At 33.3% G+C, this 14,944-nt stretch overlaps 1 protein-coding gene across 1 annotated transcript; it reads left to right on the top strand.

Annotated features, from left to right (window-relative positions):
- Nucleotides 1-664: 664 nt before the first annotated feature.
- LOC124355610 (dynein axonemal assembly factor 11) lies at nt 665-12,397 on the top strand. The gene is made up of 8 exons (XM_046806772.1): nt 665-825; nt 1,378-1,487; nt 1,541-1,553; nt 2,254-2,337; nt 9,185-9,415; nt 10,404-10,569; nt 11,956-12,041; nt 12,143-12,397. Exons 1-8 carry the CDS (start codon nt 665-667, stop codon nt 12,306-12,308), a joined length of 1,017 nt encoding a protein of 338 aa, XP_046662728.1. The 3' UTR covers nt 12,309-12,397.
- Nucleotides 12,398-14,944: the final 2,547 nt, after the last annotated feature.

Here is a 14,944-nt window from a genome sequence, read left to right on the forward strand (position 1 = left end):
AGACTAATTATTTTGGTTTTAGTTTTTCAGCATTATGTCAAGTAATTATAATTGTTCAAAAATTTGGAAATGAAAATTTTAATACATTTCAAATGGTTTACGAAAAGGATGCTTTTAACATATCTAATGTTCACTTTGTTATTGTTATTTTAAGATGAGAGTTAGTTGAAATTTTATTTTGCTATTTTTATATAAGCAGTATTGTTATAAATATTTTGTGAAAAAGTCCTGTTCTTATATAATGTTCTTATAGACAAATTGTATTAGTCTAAAAGCTTTGGTCCAAAATAAATATTGGTACACTTTTTCAACATTAATCTTGTTAAAGTTTGCTAGTTATTTCATAAGCATGATAAATTTTAGACAAATTTCTCAGCTACTGAACTCAGTTTTATAGTCAAGCTTATTGTTATGTTATTTATTCATTTTGGAAATCGTGAGCCCAAATATTAGGTAAACTATTTCGAACATACCTGTGCTCTAATACTGCTATAAATCTAAAACATTGCACAAATTATCGCTCAATGATGCGAAACATAGCATACTCAAAAACCGTTGCTTCAGATTTGGATATTTGTAAATTTTTTAGACAATTATTGATGGGGTAAAAATTTTAGTACGATTGTGTTGTCTGTATTATTTGATTGCAGAGAATCTTAACAAGATGAAATATCTAGAATACTTGAATCTCGCTCTCAACAATATTGAGTTGATAGAGAATTTGGAGGGATGTGAATCTCTGCAGAAACTTGATTTGACTCTGAACTTCATCGGGGACTTGCAATCTGTGGAGCGGCTGAAAGCAAATAGTCATCTGGAAGAGTTGTACGTAAATGAACCAATTAGATCTGTTATTAAATCATCTAATTAAAAGAAATAAATTAGTAAAATAGGTGTATTGCCTCCTATATTGAGAATTTTTCAGCAAAAAGTAAGACTCCCTTATAAAAACAGTGTTAGTATTTTAAAAGCACAAATTGTAATGTAAACATCAAATGAATACAAAATTAGTGTTTATAATATGAAATTTTGAACATTATGACACAGTGAATACAGTATAAGTCTGTTTAAAAAAATCTGATTTCATGGACCTAAATGTTCATTGTGTGACACATTTGAAATTTACCAGTCAGGTTATTTTTAGGATTACGCAGCCTATTTGACAACTATCATCTGTTTTATGGTTCAAAGTGCATTGAAATAGATGTTCTGTTAAAGTTGACTCTCCATGGAGAAAGACTTAAATATTTCAAGATTTTAAATGTCTTAACAATGTTCTGACAATGTGCACCAAAAAAAAGATAGTCATTGACTATTTTCTTAGAAAACTGCTGTAAGGCAATTATGGTATAACTTTCATTTATCAATTTGTCCAAGGTACTTGTCAGGCAACCCATGCACGGACTATGAGGGGTACAGAGAGTATGTTATTGCCACACTTCCTCAGCTAAAGAGCCTGGATGGAGTGGATATACAGCGCTCTGACCGTATCAAAGCACTGCAGGCTTATGGATCCAAGGCATCTGTCGTTGCTGATCAGCTCAATTACAGAAGTTTGTTGTTGTAGTCTCATAAAAATGTTTACTCTTTTGTTAAAATTAAAACTGTAATTTTTTATGGAAACATTTTTGGGTTAATAATAACTGATTACCTTTAAAGTTATTCTTTATTAATAGCTGTATTTAGAACGACCAAATTTGATTGCTTCTCAATTTTCTCTAATTTCTTTTACAATTTCACAGTTGTAGATAAATGAATCAAAACTATTTCTCAAGTAACTAAATTCTCAAAATGAAAAAAAATATCCACACCAGACTTGACATGGCTTTAATGTCAATCAAGAACATATAGATTAGTAAATATTTCTTGCTAGCCATTAAAACAGTCTGATGGCCAGTTACAGTTTTAATCTCTAGTTAAAAATATAAAAACCAAATATATCTTAAAGAATTAACTGGTTTCCTCTTTTTCAATACTTTTTAGACACTAAAACATTGACTTGTATGGAAGAGAACTCTACATAAAATATGATAATTTCAATAAAATATAGTTAACTTTAAGATAATATTTCTAAAGTTATTATTTAAAATTAAAATTAAGAGAACAAAGTTTCAAACTGTTGCTTTAAAATCATTATATTATAAATAAAAATGTTCTCTTTTCTTATTTTTTAAACTTGAAAAAGTTGCTATGTAAAAGTAAATTGGCTGAAAACTGCATACAAATGTATCATGCTACTATCTTTACTTTTAGAACAAAGAGAGAGAAACAAAAGCAAGCTGCTGCACAGAAAATTCATAATGCGCCTACATCATCAACTGGAGAAGATGATTCTAGGTATGTAGTGCTCATTAATTTATAAACAATAAATTATTATTGATGTTCTCTGATGTACAAGAATCTAATTTATATATTTTTAGATATCCATAAAAAAGGTAATATGTGGTACCACTAACAAGTTTTGTGGTATCTCCCTAAACATCTAAGGTCTTAAACCTCTCTTTGTAAACTATTCCAAAAATAATGTAATGTTTTATTTTATTTTTAACTAGCTGTTACACAACTTTGAAATTTTCAAAATTGAAGTTCTTATACTGATAAAAGTGTAGACCTATGAATTTTCCAAATGTAAGTAAGCATTTGAATGAAAAATACCTCTATTAAGGTATATATTAAGCATGTATCAGGTATATGTTATTGCAATGTTTATGGTAACCAGGATCAGAGTTTAACCTGAGTCTGTACCATGTTTTACACATGTAGGAACATTTCTTATCATATGCCTTCTGTAGGTCTATAAACGCTACCATTGTATCTTTTCCGTATTCCCACCTCTTTTCTAACACTTGTCTCATCACAAAAATAGCATCCACCGTTGACCTACCTTTCCTAAAACCACATTGCTCCTCTCTTCCTGTTTCTTCCAGTACTGGTCTAATTTTCTGCAACAGTATTTTTTCATAAATTTTTTGTGTATGGCACAACAAAGTTATTCCCCTGTAATTCTCGCATTTTTGCTTATTGCCCTTCTTAAAAATCGGCACTATTATTCCCATTTTCCAGTCTTCTGGTATCTTCTTTTCCTTCCAAATCACTCTCATCACTCTGTACAACCATTGAATTCCCAATGGGCCCGCCGCCTTTATCATCTCAGCCGTCAGCTCGTCTATTCCCGCAGATTTCCCCTCTTTCATCTCTTTAACCGCTTTTTCCAATTCGCACATACTAAAATCCTCTTCATCTTCTGTCTCCTCTGTCATATCTCTTCTTTCCTCTTCATTTTCTGTTCCTTCCAGTAGTTCCTTAAAATACTCTTTCCACGTCTTCAAAACCTCTTTCTCCTCCCATTTGATTTCCCCTGAAACATCCACCACCTTAGTCAACATTTCTTTAGGTTTCGTCTTGTTCCTTATCACCCCATACAAAATCTTCTTATTTCCTTTGAAGTTTGATTTCAGTTTTTCTTCAAAATCCTTCCATGTCCTCTCCTTTGCCTCCTTCATCATCTTTGCTGATGCCCTTGCAAGTCTCTTCCATTTATCCCTCTTTTCATTTGACCTATCCTTAAACCATTCTCGCCAAGCTCTATTTTTGTTTTTAACTGCTTCAGCAATTCTTTCATTCCACCAAGGGGTCTCTTTATCCCTTCTTTTACCTGAAGTTCGTCCACATGTTTCTTCTGCAGCTTTGACTATAGCATTCTTGAAATTTGTCCATTCCTCCTCTCCTGTTTTGACCTCCCCCTTGGGTATCGTTCCTCTAATGTTATTTACAAACTCCTCTCTAACTTTCGTATCTTTTAACTTCCATGTCTTGATTCTTGTTAGTCTTTTGCATGTATCCTTTCCAAACCTCATTCTTTGAAAATCAGCTACCACCAACCTGTGATCTCCTCCCATACTTTCACTGGGTATAACTTTTACATCTGCCATGTATGGCTGCAGGCATTTCCTCACTAATATATAATCTATTAAACTTGGCTGTTCACCATTCCAATTGTATCTTGTGTATTTGTGGCTATCCCTTTTCTTGTTCCAGGTGTTCCCTATCACTATATCATTCCTTAAACAAAAATCCAGTAAATTTTCTCCTTCTAAATTCCTTGTTCCTACTCCATAACATCCCATTACCTCTTCATATCCTTGTCTAAACTTACCCACTTGTGCGTTAAAATCCCCAATTATTATTGTTCTCTCTTCTTTTACTTGTCTTTCCAGATCCTCTTCAAACTCTCTCTTCTCATCGTCCGTGCATCCTGTTTGTGGTGCGTATACCTGTATTATGTCCATTATCTCCCCCTCCATTCTGACCGTAACCTTAATAATTCTTTCACTTACCACATCCACTTTCATCACTCTGCTTGTCATCTTTTTGTCCATGACTATAGCTACTCCATTTCTTCTTCCAATTTCTCCTCCAGACCACCAAATCCTGTATCCCTGTCCCACTTCTCTACTTCCACTACCTTTCCACTTTGTTTCACTGATTCCCATTATGTTTATTCTTCTTCTCTTCATCATCTCTACTACCTCTTCTAACTTGTTCCTAAGCGTCACAACATTTATTGTACCAAATCTTAACCTTAAACAATTGCCGGGTCGTTGCCGTAAATTTCCATCCTTTCCGAGGCTGTTCTTATTTTTGAAAGCAAGTTTTATCCACTACCGGCTTGCTAAACCTGACGTAGCTTCACCAGAGCCCCGTTAGCCGTCTCTTTGAGCCGTTGCCCGTCCCTCACGACGAGGACGAGGGGTTGGACTTAGAGGGACTGAGAGGTACTGAGAGAAAGGATATGGGAGAGTATGAGAAAGAGAGGATTGCGTGAGGGAATAGTAGAAAGAATAAAGAACCTGTACGGCATATGTAAAAACAGGGTAAGAATTGAAGAAAAATATACAGATACTTTTAAAACAGAGAGAGGAGTAAGGCAGGGAAGCATATTGTCACCTTTCCTTTTCAATATTATAATGGATGAAATTATTCTAGAAGTACAAGGAAACAGAGGAGCAGAAGAACTTAAGACAATAGCATATGCGGATGACATAATGATATGGGAAAATAGGGAAGAAGAGTTAGAACGAGAGTTAAACAAATGGGCAAAAGTGGCGAAGAAATATGGTTTAGAGATGAACATACAAAAATGTAAAGTAATGAAAGTAGAGAGAAGGGATGGAAATAACAAAGACGTGTTAGTTGAAGGAAAAAGACTTGAAAAGGTGAAGGAATTCTGTTATTTAGGAAGTATCATAACAGATAGGGGCACAATAAGAGAAGAGATAGGAAACAGAATATGGAAGAGTGGAAAGTTTTTCAATATGGTAAAGAAGATTGTGTGGAGTTGGAACATTGGGAAAGAATCAAAAGTATTGATGTATAAATCTTATTTCCAACCAATTTTATTATATGGAGCAGAGACGTGGACGTGGACTAAAAATGATTTAAGCAGATTGCAAGCTGCAGAAATGAGATTTTTAAGAGGGATAGAGAAGACTACAAGAAGAGATAGAATAAGGAACGAAATAACTAGAGAAAGATTGAAGGTAGTTTCACTGCAAGAGACAATGGAAGGAAGAAGAATACAGTGGATGGGGCATGTGAAGAGGATGGGAGATAATAGAATGCCTAGAATAGCACTGGAGAAGGAGGAAGGAGGAAGAATACCAAGAGGAAGACCGAGAGGAAGATGGGAGGACCAAGTGTGGAAAGACATAGAGAGAAGGGGACTACAGAAAATACAGGTGGATGAAGAGGAGACCTGGAACGATAGACTAAAGTGGAGGAGGCTGTGTACGACGACCCGTGAGAACGGAAACGTCTGACGATGATGATGATGATGATGATGATGAGGAACATTTCTAGTTCAAATTAATTATACAGTATTTCCGATGCCATAGCAGGCTTTGCCTTGTTGCCTCGATCAGAAAAATAGAAATACAAAAGTCTCACACAACTACCCTTGCCATATACTTTCATTCTAAGAAATTTCTGGTGCCATAGTTGAGTTTGTCTTGTAGTCCTGATGAAGAAAATACAATATAGGCGTACATACATAGAACTGAGAAGCCTACTTCAGCCAAAATGTGTCTACTTCTGGTCACTAACATTGCCATAGCTGAGTTTGTCTTACTGCCCTGATAAAGAAAAAAGATATACGGCTACCCCGTCAAAAAGCATCGACTTCCGGTCTAAGATATTTTTAATGCCATAGTAAAGTTTATCTGGTTGTCTCAATGAAAGAAAAATATATACATACATAGGACTGAGAAGCTTATATCTATCAAAAGGTGTCTACTCCTGGCCATTTAGATTAAATTATGGTGCCACAGTTGAGCTTGCTTTATTACCCCAATAATAAAACTATATACGTATGTAGATCTCTAAAATTTACTTAGATCAAAAAGATTTTGTAATTTGCTTTCAGTCTAAGATATTTATAGTGCCATAGTTGAGTTTGCCTTGTTGTTCCATGAAGAAAATATACATACATATGGAAGACTGAAAAGACTATTACGGTCTAGGGGAAAACCCCTATCTACTTCCGGCACAGGGGGAATCCTTATTAAGGTCATGAAACATTAAAAAAAAAACACGTTTATAAAGTTTTGTAGAAGTCTTGTTGTGGGCTTCAGTCTGTGAGAGAATGTATCGTTTATGTGTTCATTTCTCTGTTTTTCCTTAAGCCACTGTTAAACTGCCATATCACTGTTATTGGCATATCACAATGCCAAGGAAGCTCACCAGTTTCGAGTACTTCAAGTGAAAACATTTATAGCTTTCTTCATTGAGGTTTGGTTTTATAACAATGTTTAAATAGTATTCACAAAGTATTAGATGTTTTTAATTCATCACTGGCGCAATCTGGAATAAAAGTTAGATATTAACTTTGTCTTTGCTATCTGAACCACTGTTGATCAAGCACTGTTCTAAAATTTAAATTGTAAACAAATGTTTTTGCCTCTTTAACAAACTTTAACTGAGAATGTCAACAGCTGTTTAGTGCCAGTTAAATTTGGATCATAAAATATAACCATTTGGATCATATATTACCATTTTTTCCGAATTAAAGAATATTCCATATAACTTTTCAGACCTTTCTCTTCATAGAAACCTTCAGATTTCAACAAATATTATAAAAGAATTAGCTGAATTGGTTTAGCTGTTCTTCAGATTAGTACTAAGCAAAACATTTTACGATACATTTTTATACATAAGATATGAATTTCTAAGGTAAATAGTAAAAAGTCTTTGAATATAAAATATACTAAAAATGGAATTTGATTACGAAACACTATCATTAGTTAAGGAAAGAAGATGGTTTTCATTCATCATACTCATTAGATAGAGTACAAGATGGTAGCTTTGTAAATTGCTGACTGTGATGGATAAACCATGAAGCATAGCTCAAACACATTTTTATTGTGTAATGCTAGTTTTAGACATCTTCAATTTGCGATCCATACAAAGGAACCATCTCTGTACTAAAATGCTTGACAACAACTTGCATTGTACAGGAAAGGCATTTCCCTGTACTTCGGCAGTTCTTTTCAACATTACACTATCTTACGGTTGTGAGCCACAACTGTAATCTACTCCCTCAGCAAAACTGAAGAGGCAAACTGAAGCCTAAATATTAGATAATGCAGGACTTAAGTTAGAATGACAAAGGTTGTTGTAATTTTTCTGGTACATACTTTTGAAATGGTTTCATTTTTCATATTATTTTTCATAACATTTTCTACAATATAGCATTATTTAATAATAATAACTGGGTATAACATTATAAAGATTAAATTGTATTTTTTTTATTGTTAGTTTACTGTAAAAACAAAAAATTATTTTACCTCAGGATAAAACATTTTTAGTTTGTGGAAAATAAGGGAAAGAAATACAATTACACAACAAAATCACCAGTCTGATGAAATGTAGAAAGCTGATGCGACAGCTGCTCAGTGTGAAAATGATGTAGATGACTTATACTACAACATGACCACATAAATATTTTTAGAAATATCATAGGACTTACACTGGCATAGACAATCATGATTTACGATATTTCGTGACTCACAAACATTAAAACAAAAATCAGACTTGTCTTTCTGCAGGACTAGTACAGGATATTTATAGCCCGTTGACATCCTATTCTTGGACAACAATCTTTGCTTGCTATATAATGGCCACTGGCCTGTGCTGTTGAAAAATGCTATGGTCACAAATAGCATTTGTACCTGGGCTGTCTATAACTCAGATCCGAAGTCTGATGTCTTAGATTGTTCGGCCATTGGCTCTTCAATATCATTAAGTACGTAGATGATAAATTGTGATCCTAAAGGGTTGATTACTTTAATCTTCAATGTCTTAGAACTATACATTTATGGATTGAGGTTCTGGAAATTAAAGCCATCTCCTGATCAGGAATTTTCGGTAAATTCAGGTAACTTATCTAGTTTGGCTCCAAGTTTTAAAAGTGTTGTAAATAAATGTTTGAACTTTGGAATAATGTGCTTCTTATCAATCACCTGACGAGTGGAGTATGAAATCTTATTGGTCCATGGTTAATGAATTCTTTGAAGAAGAATAAAATTAGAGTTGTGTTTGTAATAAAGATATATTTGTCTTTGTCTCGTAAAAATCTATTTCAACGATATGTGTAGCTTTACAAAGACTAATACATTCTATGTTATTGCCTATTGTGGTAAGATTATTTCCCCAAATCTATAAGGAAAATTATTGTAAAGTTAGGTAATTTATCTTAAAAACTTTCATCTTCATGAATTATTCCCAAATATTAAATAAAATGATACCTCCTAATTTTAAAAATTATCATTGCTTCATATTCTTGTCACTACTAAAATAGTAAAAATATCTGTATTTCATTCATCAATGCACATCAATCTTCTAAGACTAAATTGATGATTGTACAATGTGTCACTTATTCTAGAGAAATATTACTATGTGTTACAGTTTATTTAAATCATGCTAGAAGAAGTGAATGATGAATAGACATGATACCATTTAAACAAAATAGGTTTTGGTATGGAATATAAAACACTGAAATTCAATGTTAATGTTATTTATGGCAATGAATTAGAAGTGTTTAATTCATATGCTCATCAAACTGTGATATATAGAATACTTTTGTCTTTCACAGAAGTATGGCATTTGACTTTGCAAAGATTTTTTCCAGCTACTGGAGTGAAGTCAGCTACCACACACCCGAGACCAGGATAGAACTGGCCAATCGGTCTAGGCGAAGTAAAGGCAAAGGTTGTGAGGAGGAGAAAAAACCAACTAAACGGCAAGTTATCCTGTTCAAAGAAGACGGCAGACCCAACAATGTCAACGAAGCCAAAATTCCCTTCTCTTTTGAAGAAGATGATGAGAGAAATTGTTTCGTCCTGACTCTTGGAATTTACAAGTAACTCCAAAATTTTCTCGAATATTAAATTCCATTTTTATTGAGTTAACTTTAGTGAGACCAGATAAGTTCTATGTTGTATAGAAATAATATAATAAATTGTTAAATAAAGTAATAAAATATGTTTATATGCAAGCAATTACAGGATTTGGGAATTTGGTAGACGTAAATGTAACAATATGGCGGAGTATATTGTTTCCAAGGTCAGAGAAAAAAAAATTATCACAAATTCTACCAAAATATTTCATTAATACTGTAATATTACTATCTTCCAAAGTGTAATGTAAGACTCTGGATGATTTTGAAATTTCAAAACCATGTACTTTGTTATTTTAATTATATTTTTAGACATGTAAAAACATGTGAATGACTAAGTGGAAGGAACCCAAAGATGCCTGTAGTGGCTATCAAGGAAATGTGCAGCCAGATAAGGCTTTACTGATAGCCATTTCCTACACAAGCTACAAAATGAGAAAGTACAACAGAAATAAACTGTTTAGCTAGGCAGTTGAATTTCATATGTAATACTATTATGTATACTCCCAAAATATTAAGATATCATTATCTTACAAGTTTACAATTTTTGTCAGCTCTAGAAAATAATGAATTATAACTGCAATACCTGTTCTGAAAATTAACATTAAATATACTTATAAATGTATCCACATTGATTAACAATTGTAGTAGGAATAGCATTAACTAAATTAAAATTAAGAGTGAAAATATAAATTTTGAAATGAAAGTTTAATCCTAATAATAATAATATCTTTCAAAAAAATTTAAATTTTTTATTTTTATGTACAAACTTGCTCCCTTTTTGCTTGAACACGAGTTTAGATAATTTTTACTTCAGCAGTTGTATTTTCTTTTCATAACTTGAGAGCACACATATTTTGTAATGAATATTATTCAAGACAGTACCTAGTATGTTTTCAGCTAAAAATATTAATAAGATACTTTGGAAGATTTACAACATCTCTGTTGCTAGACACTTGGACTCTGCCCTGTTGGATGTTGATGTACAGCCAACCTATGTGACCGTGAGGATCAAAGGGAAGGTGTTCCAGATTACACTGAGCGAGGAGGTTGTCACCACCCAGTCCTCTGCCCAGAGGTCCCAGACTACTGGTCACCTAGTCGTCACAATGCCGAAGGTCGTCACTTTAATTGAATTTTAAAAGTTTTCATATTTAGTTATACCTTGATCAATAAATTCTACAGGGGCTTTAGAACTAGTGATGGAGATTTTAGGAGTTTTTCATTGAGTATTTTTCTTGTGTACCATATTCAATGCATAAGATGCCATGTGTTCCTAGCACATGAACAGACGAGCTGGACAATGGTGTTTCATACTTTGAGTACTTTACAACTTTCAGCAATTCTTGTCAATAAGTTCACCAAGATAACATTATTTTCAGAATTGTATTGAACTCAACATTTTTAACAGCTCCTTTTGCACATTGTAACTGAATGCCACCTGTAGCCGCTCTAATGTTATGGAGCCGTATACATCCATGTAGGTATTCATTTTATATAAGTTCAAAAGAACTCTTATTCATTGTTTTATTTTATTGTCCCTCCCTTGAATAACATTGTTTCATAATTTCTATTTTTGTGGTCAGTTTTTCCTTAGTTGTATTGGAAAACCATAATGTTTTTGTTTATTTATTCATTATAGATCATATCTCTTCTGTTGGCTTCATTAAAATATTTAAGAGATTGATTCAAATGCACTATCACTGATTCAAAATTTTAAATTCTTTACATAACAAAAAAAAATACTATTTCTTAAAACAAGTATAACATATCTGGATGCATAGATAACAATGACTACAAAAAAAATTGGCGTGCATTTGTGATAAAAATAACATAATGCACTGACAAAAAAATTAAAATATAAGTTTTTTTTTATTACTTTTAAATAACTGTATAGTTAGTTGTTATTAATTTACAGCTGATTTACACATATAATTGTAAAAAGTTGCAATGCCACCTATTATACATTCTATATAATTTGTTAAAAATCTGTCTGAAGTTTAGTTTTTAAATTTGACAACAAAGAACGATTCTTTGTGATAATTTTGGTATAGCGCAAATGAAGGTTTTGTTACATTTTATATTTCAAAATAATTCTTAAAGTCCATATAATTGGACAGTGGGATTTTAAGCAGATATACACGTCAGTAATACACACATTGGGATTGAAAGGGTTATTTTGGTAATATGAACATATCGCATCAAACGTTTTGGCTCTTTTGAACCTTGGGAGTAGCACAGTAATAACTATACTTACTTAAGTTCCATGGAGCCTATATAATTGTATGAAATTTATTTTATTTATGGAAAACTTGTATTGCTAACAGCACTGGCTGTTCATTCATACAGTTGCTTTCTATGGATAATTCCTTCACACTATTATAGAGTATGCAGGTTTTTCCACATGGAAAGACAAATCGTTATTGAAAATATTCCTGGCTTATTGGAAGTAAGATGGGCTCCATCAATTGTAACTTGCTATGACAAATGAATATTTTTTTCAGGTGAAAGGTGAAGTGAAAGTGAAACTACCACAGTCACACTTTCTTTATGACAAAGATGAAAAAGTTTCGAAAAATGCTGTATCCAAGTATGTATTCTTCTAATTTTAGTTGTAGTTTTACAATCATATTTTATCAAACAATTCATTGGACACAAACAGTCAATTACTTCATTAAAAAACTTTTACAGAAGACAATACCTGGAAATAGGAAGAGAGGAATACGAAATGGACTTTAGCAGAATTGTGGAGAACAATCGGTCAAAGCACACAAATGTGGAAAAGAAACAGCCAGTGAGAGAGAAAAAACCGCCAGAAGATTTCCAGGATGATCCAACAGTACCTCCACTGGAATGAGACATCTAAACATTCAATTCTATGTAAAATGAACATTGTTTAGTCTGTTTCCATCATTACAATTACACTGAATCACGTCTCTGGCCATATTTTTATCTAGTAATTGCCATGTTCATAAACCTAGAGTTCCTAAGACAATTTTAAACATTGTTCAGAGGAAAAAATACATAAAATGTTATATCATTCATGAGCAGCAGGAATTTCTTATTTTAACCAAGCCAAGTTAGGGTAAGAAGCCGTCTCTAAAACAACCTGGGGACCAATGGCTAAAAGGTAACTTCCGAACCACCAGCAAAGATCGGGCAGGTGGGCTGCTAGCAAAAACAAGATAGCTAAGTGCTCACAAATCCAAGAAGCAACTATGCTCGACATTGCTTAACAGTTATCATATAATAACCTCCATACCCACAGGCATAAATCTTTTTAATTAATTAAAATACTATCAACTTAAACAAATATTTACTTAACAATTATTTCTTCCACATGAGAAATACAATAACCAGCCTTAGAATACGGTATTTTCAAAGTAAACAAGTGGAATATGAGGTTTACCTCAAAATTAAATAGACCTGACAGGGGTACAAGAAGATACGTGTAGCAGAAACTGTTACACATAGGTTTCCTTAAAGATGGCATTTTCCTACCATCTTTGTTGCTCCCTCTTTTGTTTATTCTAATTTATCAGTTTTTATTCACTTTTTTTGTCTTTATTTTTGTATGGAGGAAGACCTTATTTGATCCTATTAACCATACACTAGTAACAAATGAGCAAACAGTAGAAGAACTACAATTGTGTACTTTAAAAAATGTTGATATATTTCCTGTGTGGCGGCCTTGATTATAGATCCTTCTGAAGGATCTATAATCAAGGGTGGCAGTGAACTCAATCTTCATTAATACATTTTTTTAGCAGATCTAAAACTGGTAGGTGGTTAACCACAATCAGGATCACTGCCTGGATGTTTTTAAAGAAAGGCAGTTTTACTTGGAGACATACACAAATTCTGGGTTTATTTTAGGGAACAGTAAACTGTTTTAAGAGCAAAACAAAGTATTTCTTCAAGTCCTGCTGAGATCTTATCTAATGTGTCTAAAATGAATATATGTATATGTTGGCCTCTACCTTTGAGTACACAGATGAATATGGTTATAACTCAACTTTTATGAAGTTACATATTCGTGCCAGAGGTACTGCCAAATACATATTACTAACTTTCAAAAGATCCTGGTATGGCAAGTAGAATATCATCTATATGAAGAGCTTCAGATGCAGTTGTGGAATTATACAGATTTTTACACTGAGGATTTGGGCATTGGACTCAGTTATTACTATGCAGGGATTCTTGATCCTACAGCTCAAATCCCATAAAAGAAAAAATAGACACGAAGATTGCAGCTTTAGAACAATTCAGTATGCGGTTTCAATACTTTTTAAAATAGAGAATGGAAAAAGATCAAGTAAGAGGGAATCAACTTTTTCAAACTTAGAATTTTCTGTAGCAAACTACAAAAATTTGTATTTTAAGGTTGTAATTAATCCTAAAGTATTTTTATGTGAAGCCAAGTAATATTGTTCATGGTGATGTACATCCTCTAGTTCTGTTTTTATGCGTATCAGAATGAAATAATTTATTTACTGACTCAATTGATCACAACTGGAAAATTATTTGTATCACTGTCACAATAGTCGTCATAGCTGAAAAACTACTACTATTTGTTATTTGGACCTTAACGAGGATCAAAAAGTGTTCTTTGCAGTCAATTTTAAATTGCAAAACCAGTTTTGTGAGTTGACTTCTGTTTCGTCAGAACATATTTTTTATATTGCTACCAAACATACACGACACAGGAAAGAATAGGGATGCTAGACAAAGTACTGGTAACCACAATACCAACTTCTTTTATTTTACTCCCCACATGTGAGGATAGGTAAACAGACTCATCGACCACACATTGCTAGGGTGGTCATTTAATGATTTTAGCTCAATAGCTTGAGATTCCACACCAAGTATTAGGGCCCTATGAAAAGACCAAATTATTAGCATTAATACTGTAGGTACAGTTGGAGGAATTTAGCTGTGCTCGTAGGGCCCTAATACTACCCTTTCAACAAAGAAATGCTATCTATGTAGTGGGTTGCGTTTATGTGCTAGCCGCTGAGATGAAGGCGCAACAATCTCTTTAACGACTTTAAACTCACGATTTCGATTTGCAGATTAGTATTGACAAATACGTTATTTTCAAAAACACGTTAAACAATACTATAACAACTGAAAAACAAGGATAAGTCCTATTATTGCTACTATCTTATTATTTAATTCCACCACAATCAGCACTGTCACAAAACAGACTGATTTTAGCGAGTGTGGTGAGTTATTTGGGCCAATACGATTCCTGAAAGGAGGGTTTTACCCATGAGTCACAGGAAATGTTTTCGGGACGCAGCGCATAATGCTACCCTGCCACCCTCCCGCCTATCAACACACACTCAAGGTCACGCGCTCAGCTAAAGTCCTCGAACTGTATACTTGGGAGACAGGACTACGGCCCTAATTAAAGATTAGTTATCCTAGCACATGGTAATCTTTATGACCCAAAAGCCACTAATTGCCTGAATCACTTACAGCTTCACGATT

This window comes from Homalodisca vitripennis, chromosome 2 (genome assembly GCF_021130785.1).
Source record: "Homalodisca vitripennis isolate AUS2020 chromosome 2, UT_GWSS_2.1, whole genome shotgun sequence".
Lineage (NCBI taxonomy): Eukaryota > Metazoa > Arthropoda > Insecta > Hemiptera > Cicadellidae > Homalodisca > Homalodisca vitripennis.

Bases quoted from the DNA above. Each gene is read 5' to 3' on its own strand.
- LOC124355610 (XM_046806772.1), top strand. From the start codon at position 665: ATGAAATATCTAGAATACTTGAATCTCGCTCTCAACAATATTGAGTTG. The intron at 826-1,377 runs GTACGTAAATGA...AATTTGTCCAAG, and splicing joins AATAGTCATCTGGAAGAGTT to GTACTTGTCAGGCAACCCAT. The intron at 2,338-9,184 runs GTATGTAGTGCT...GATTTTTTCCAG, and splicing joins ACTGGAGAAGATGATTCTAG to CTACTGGAGTGAAGTCAGCT.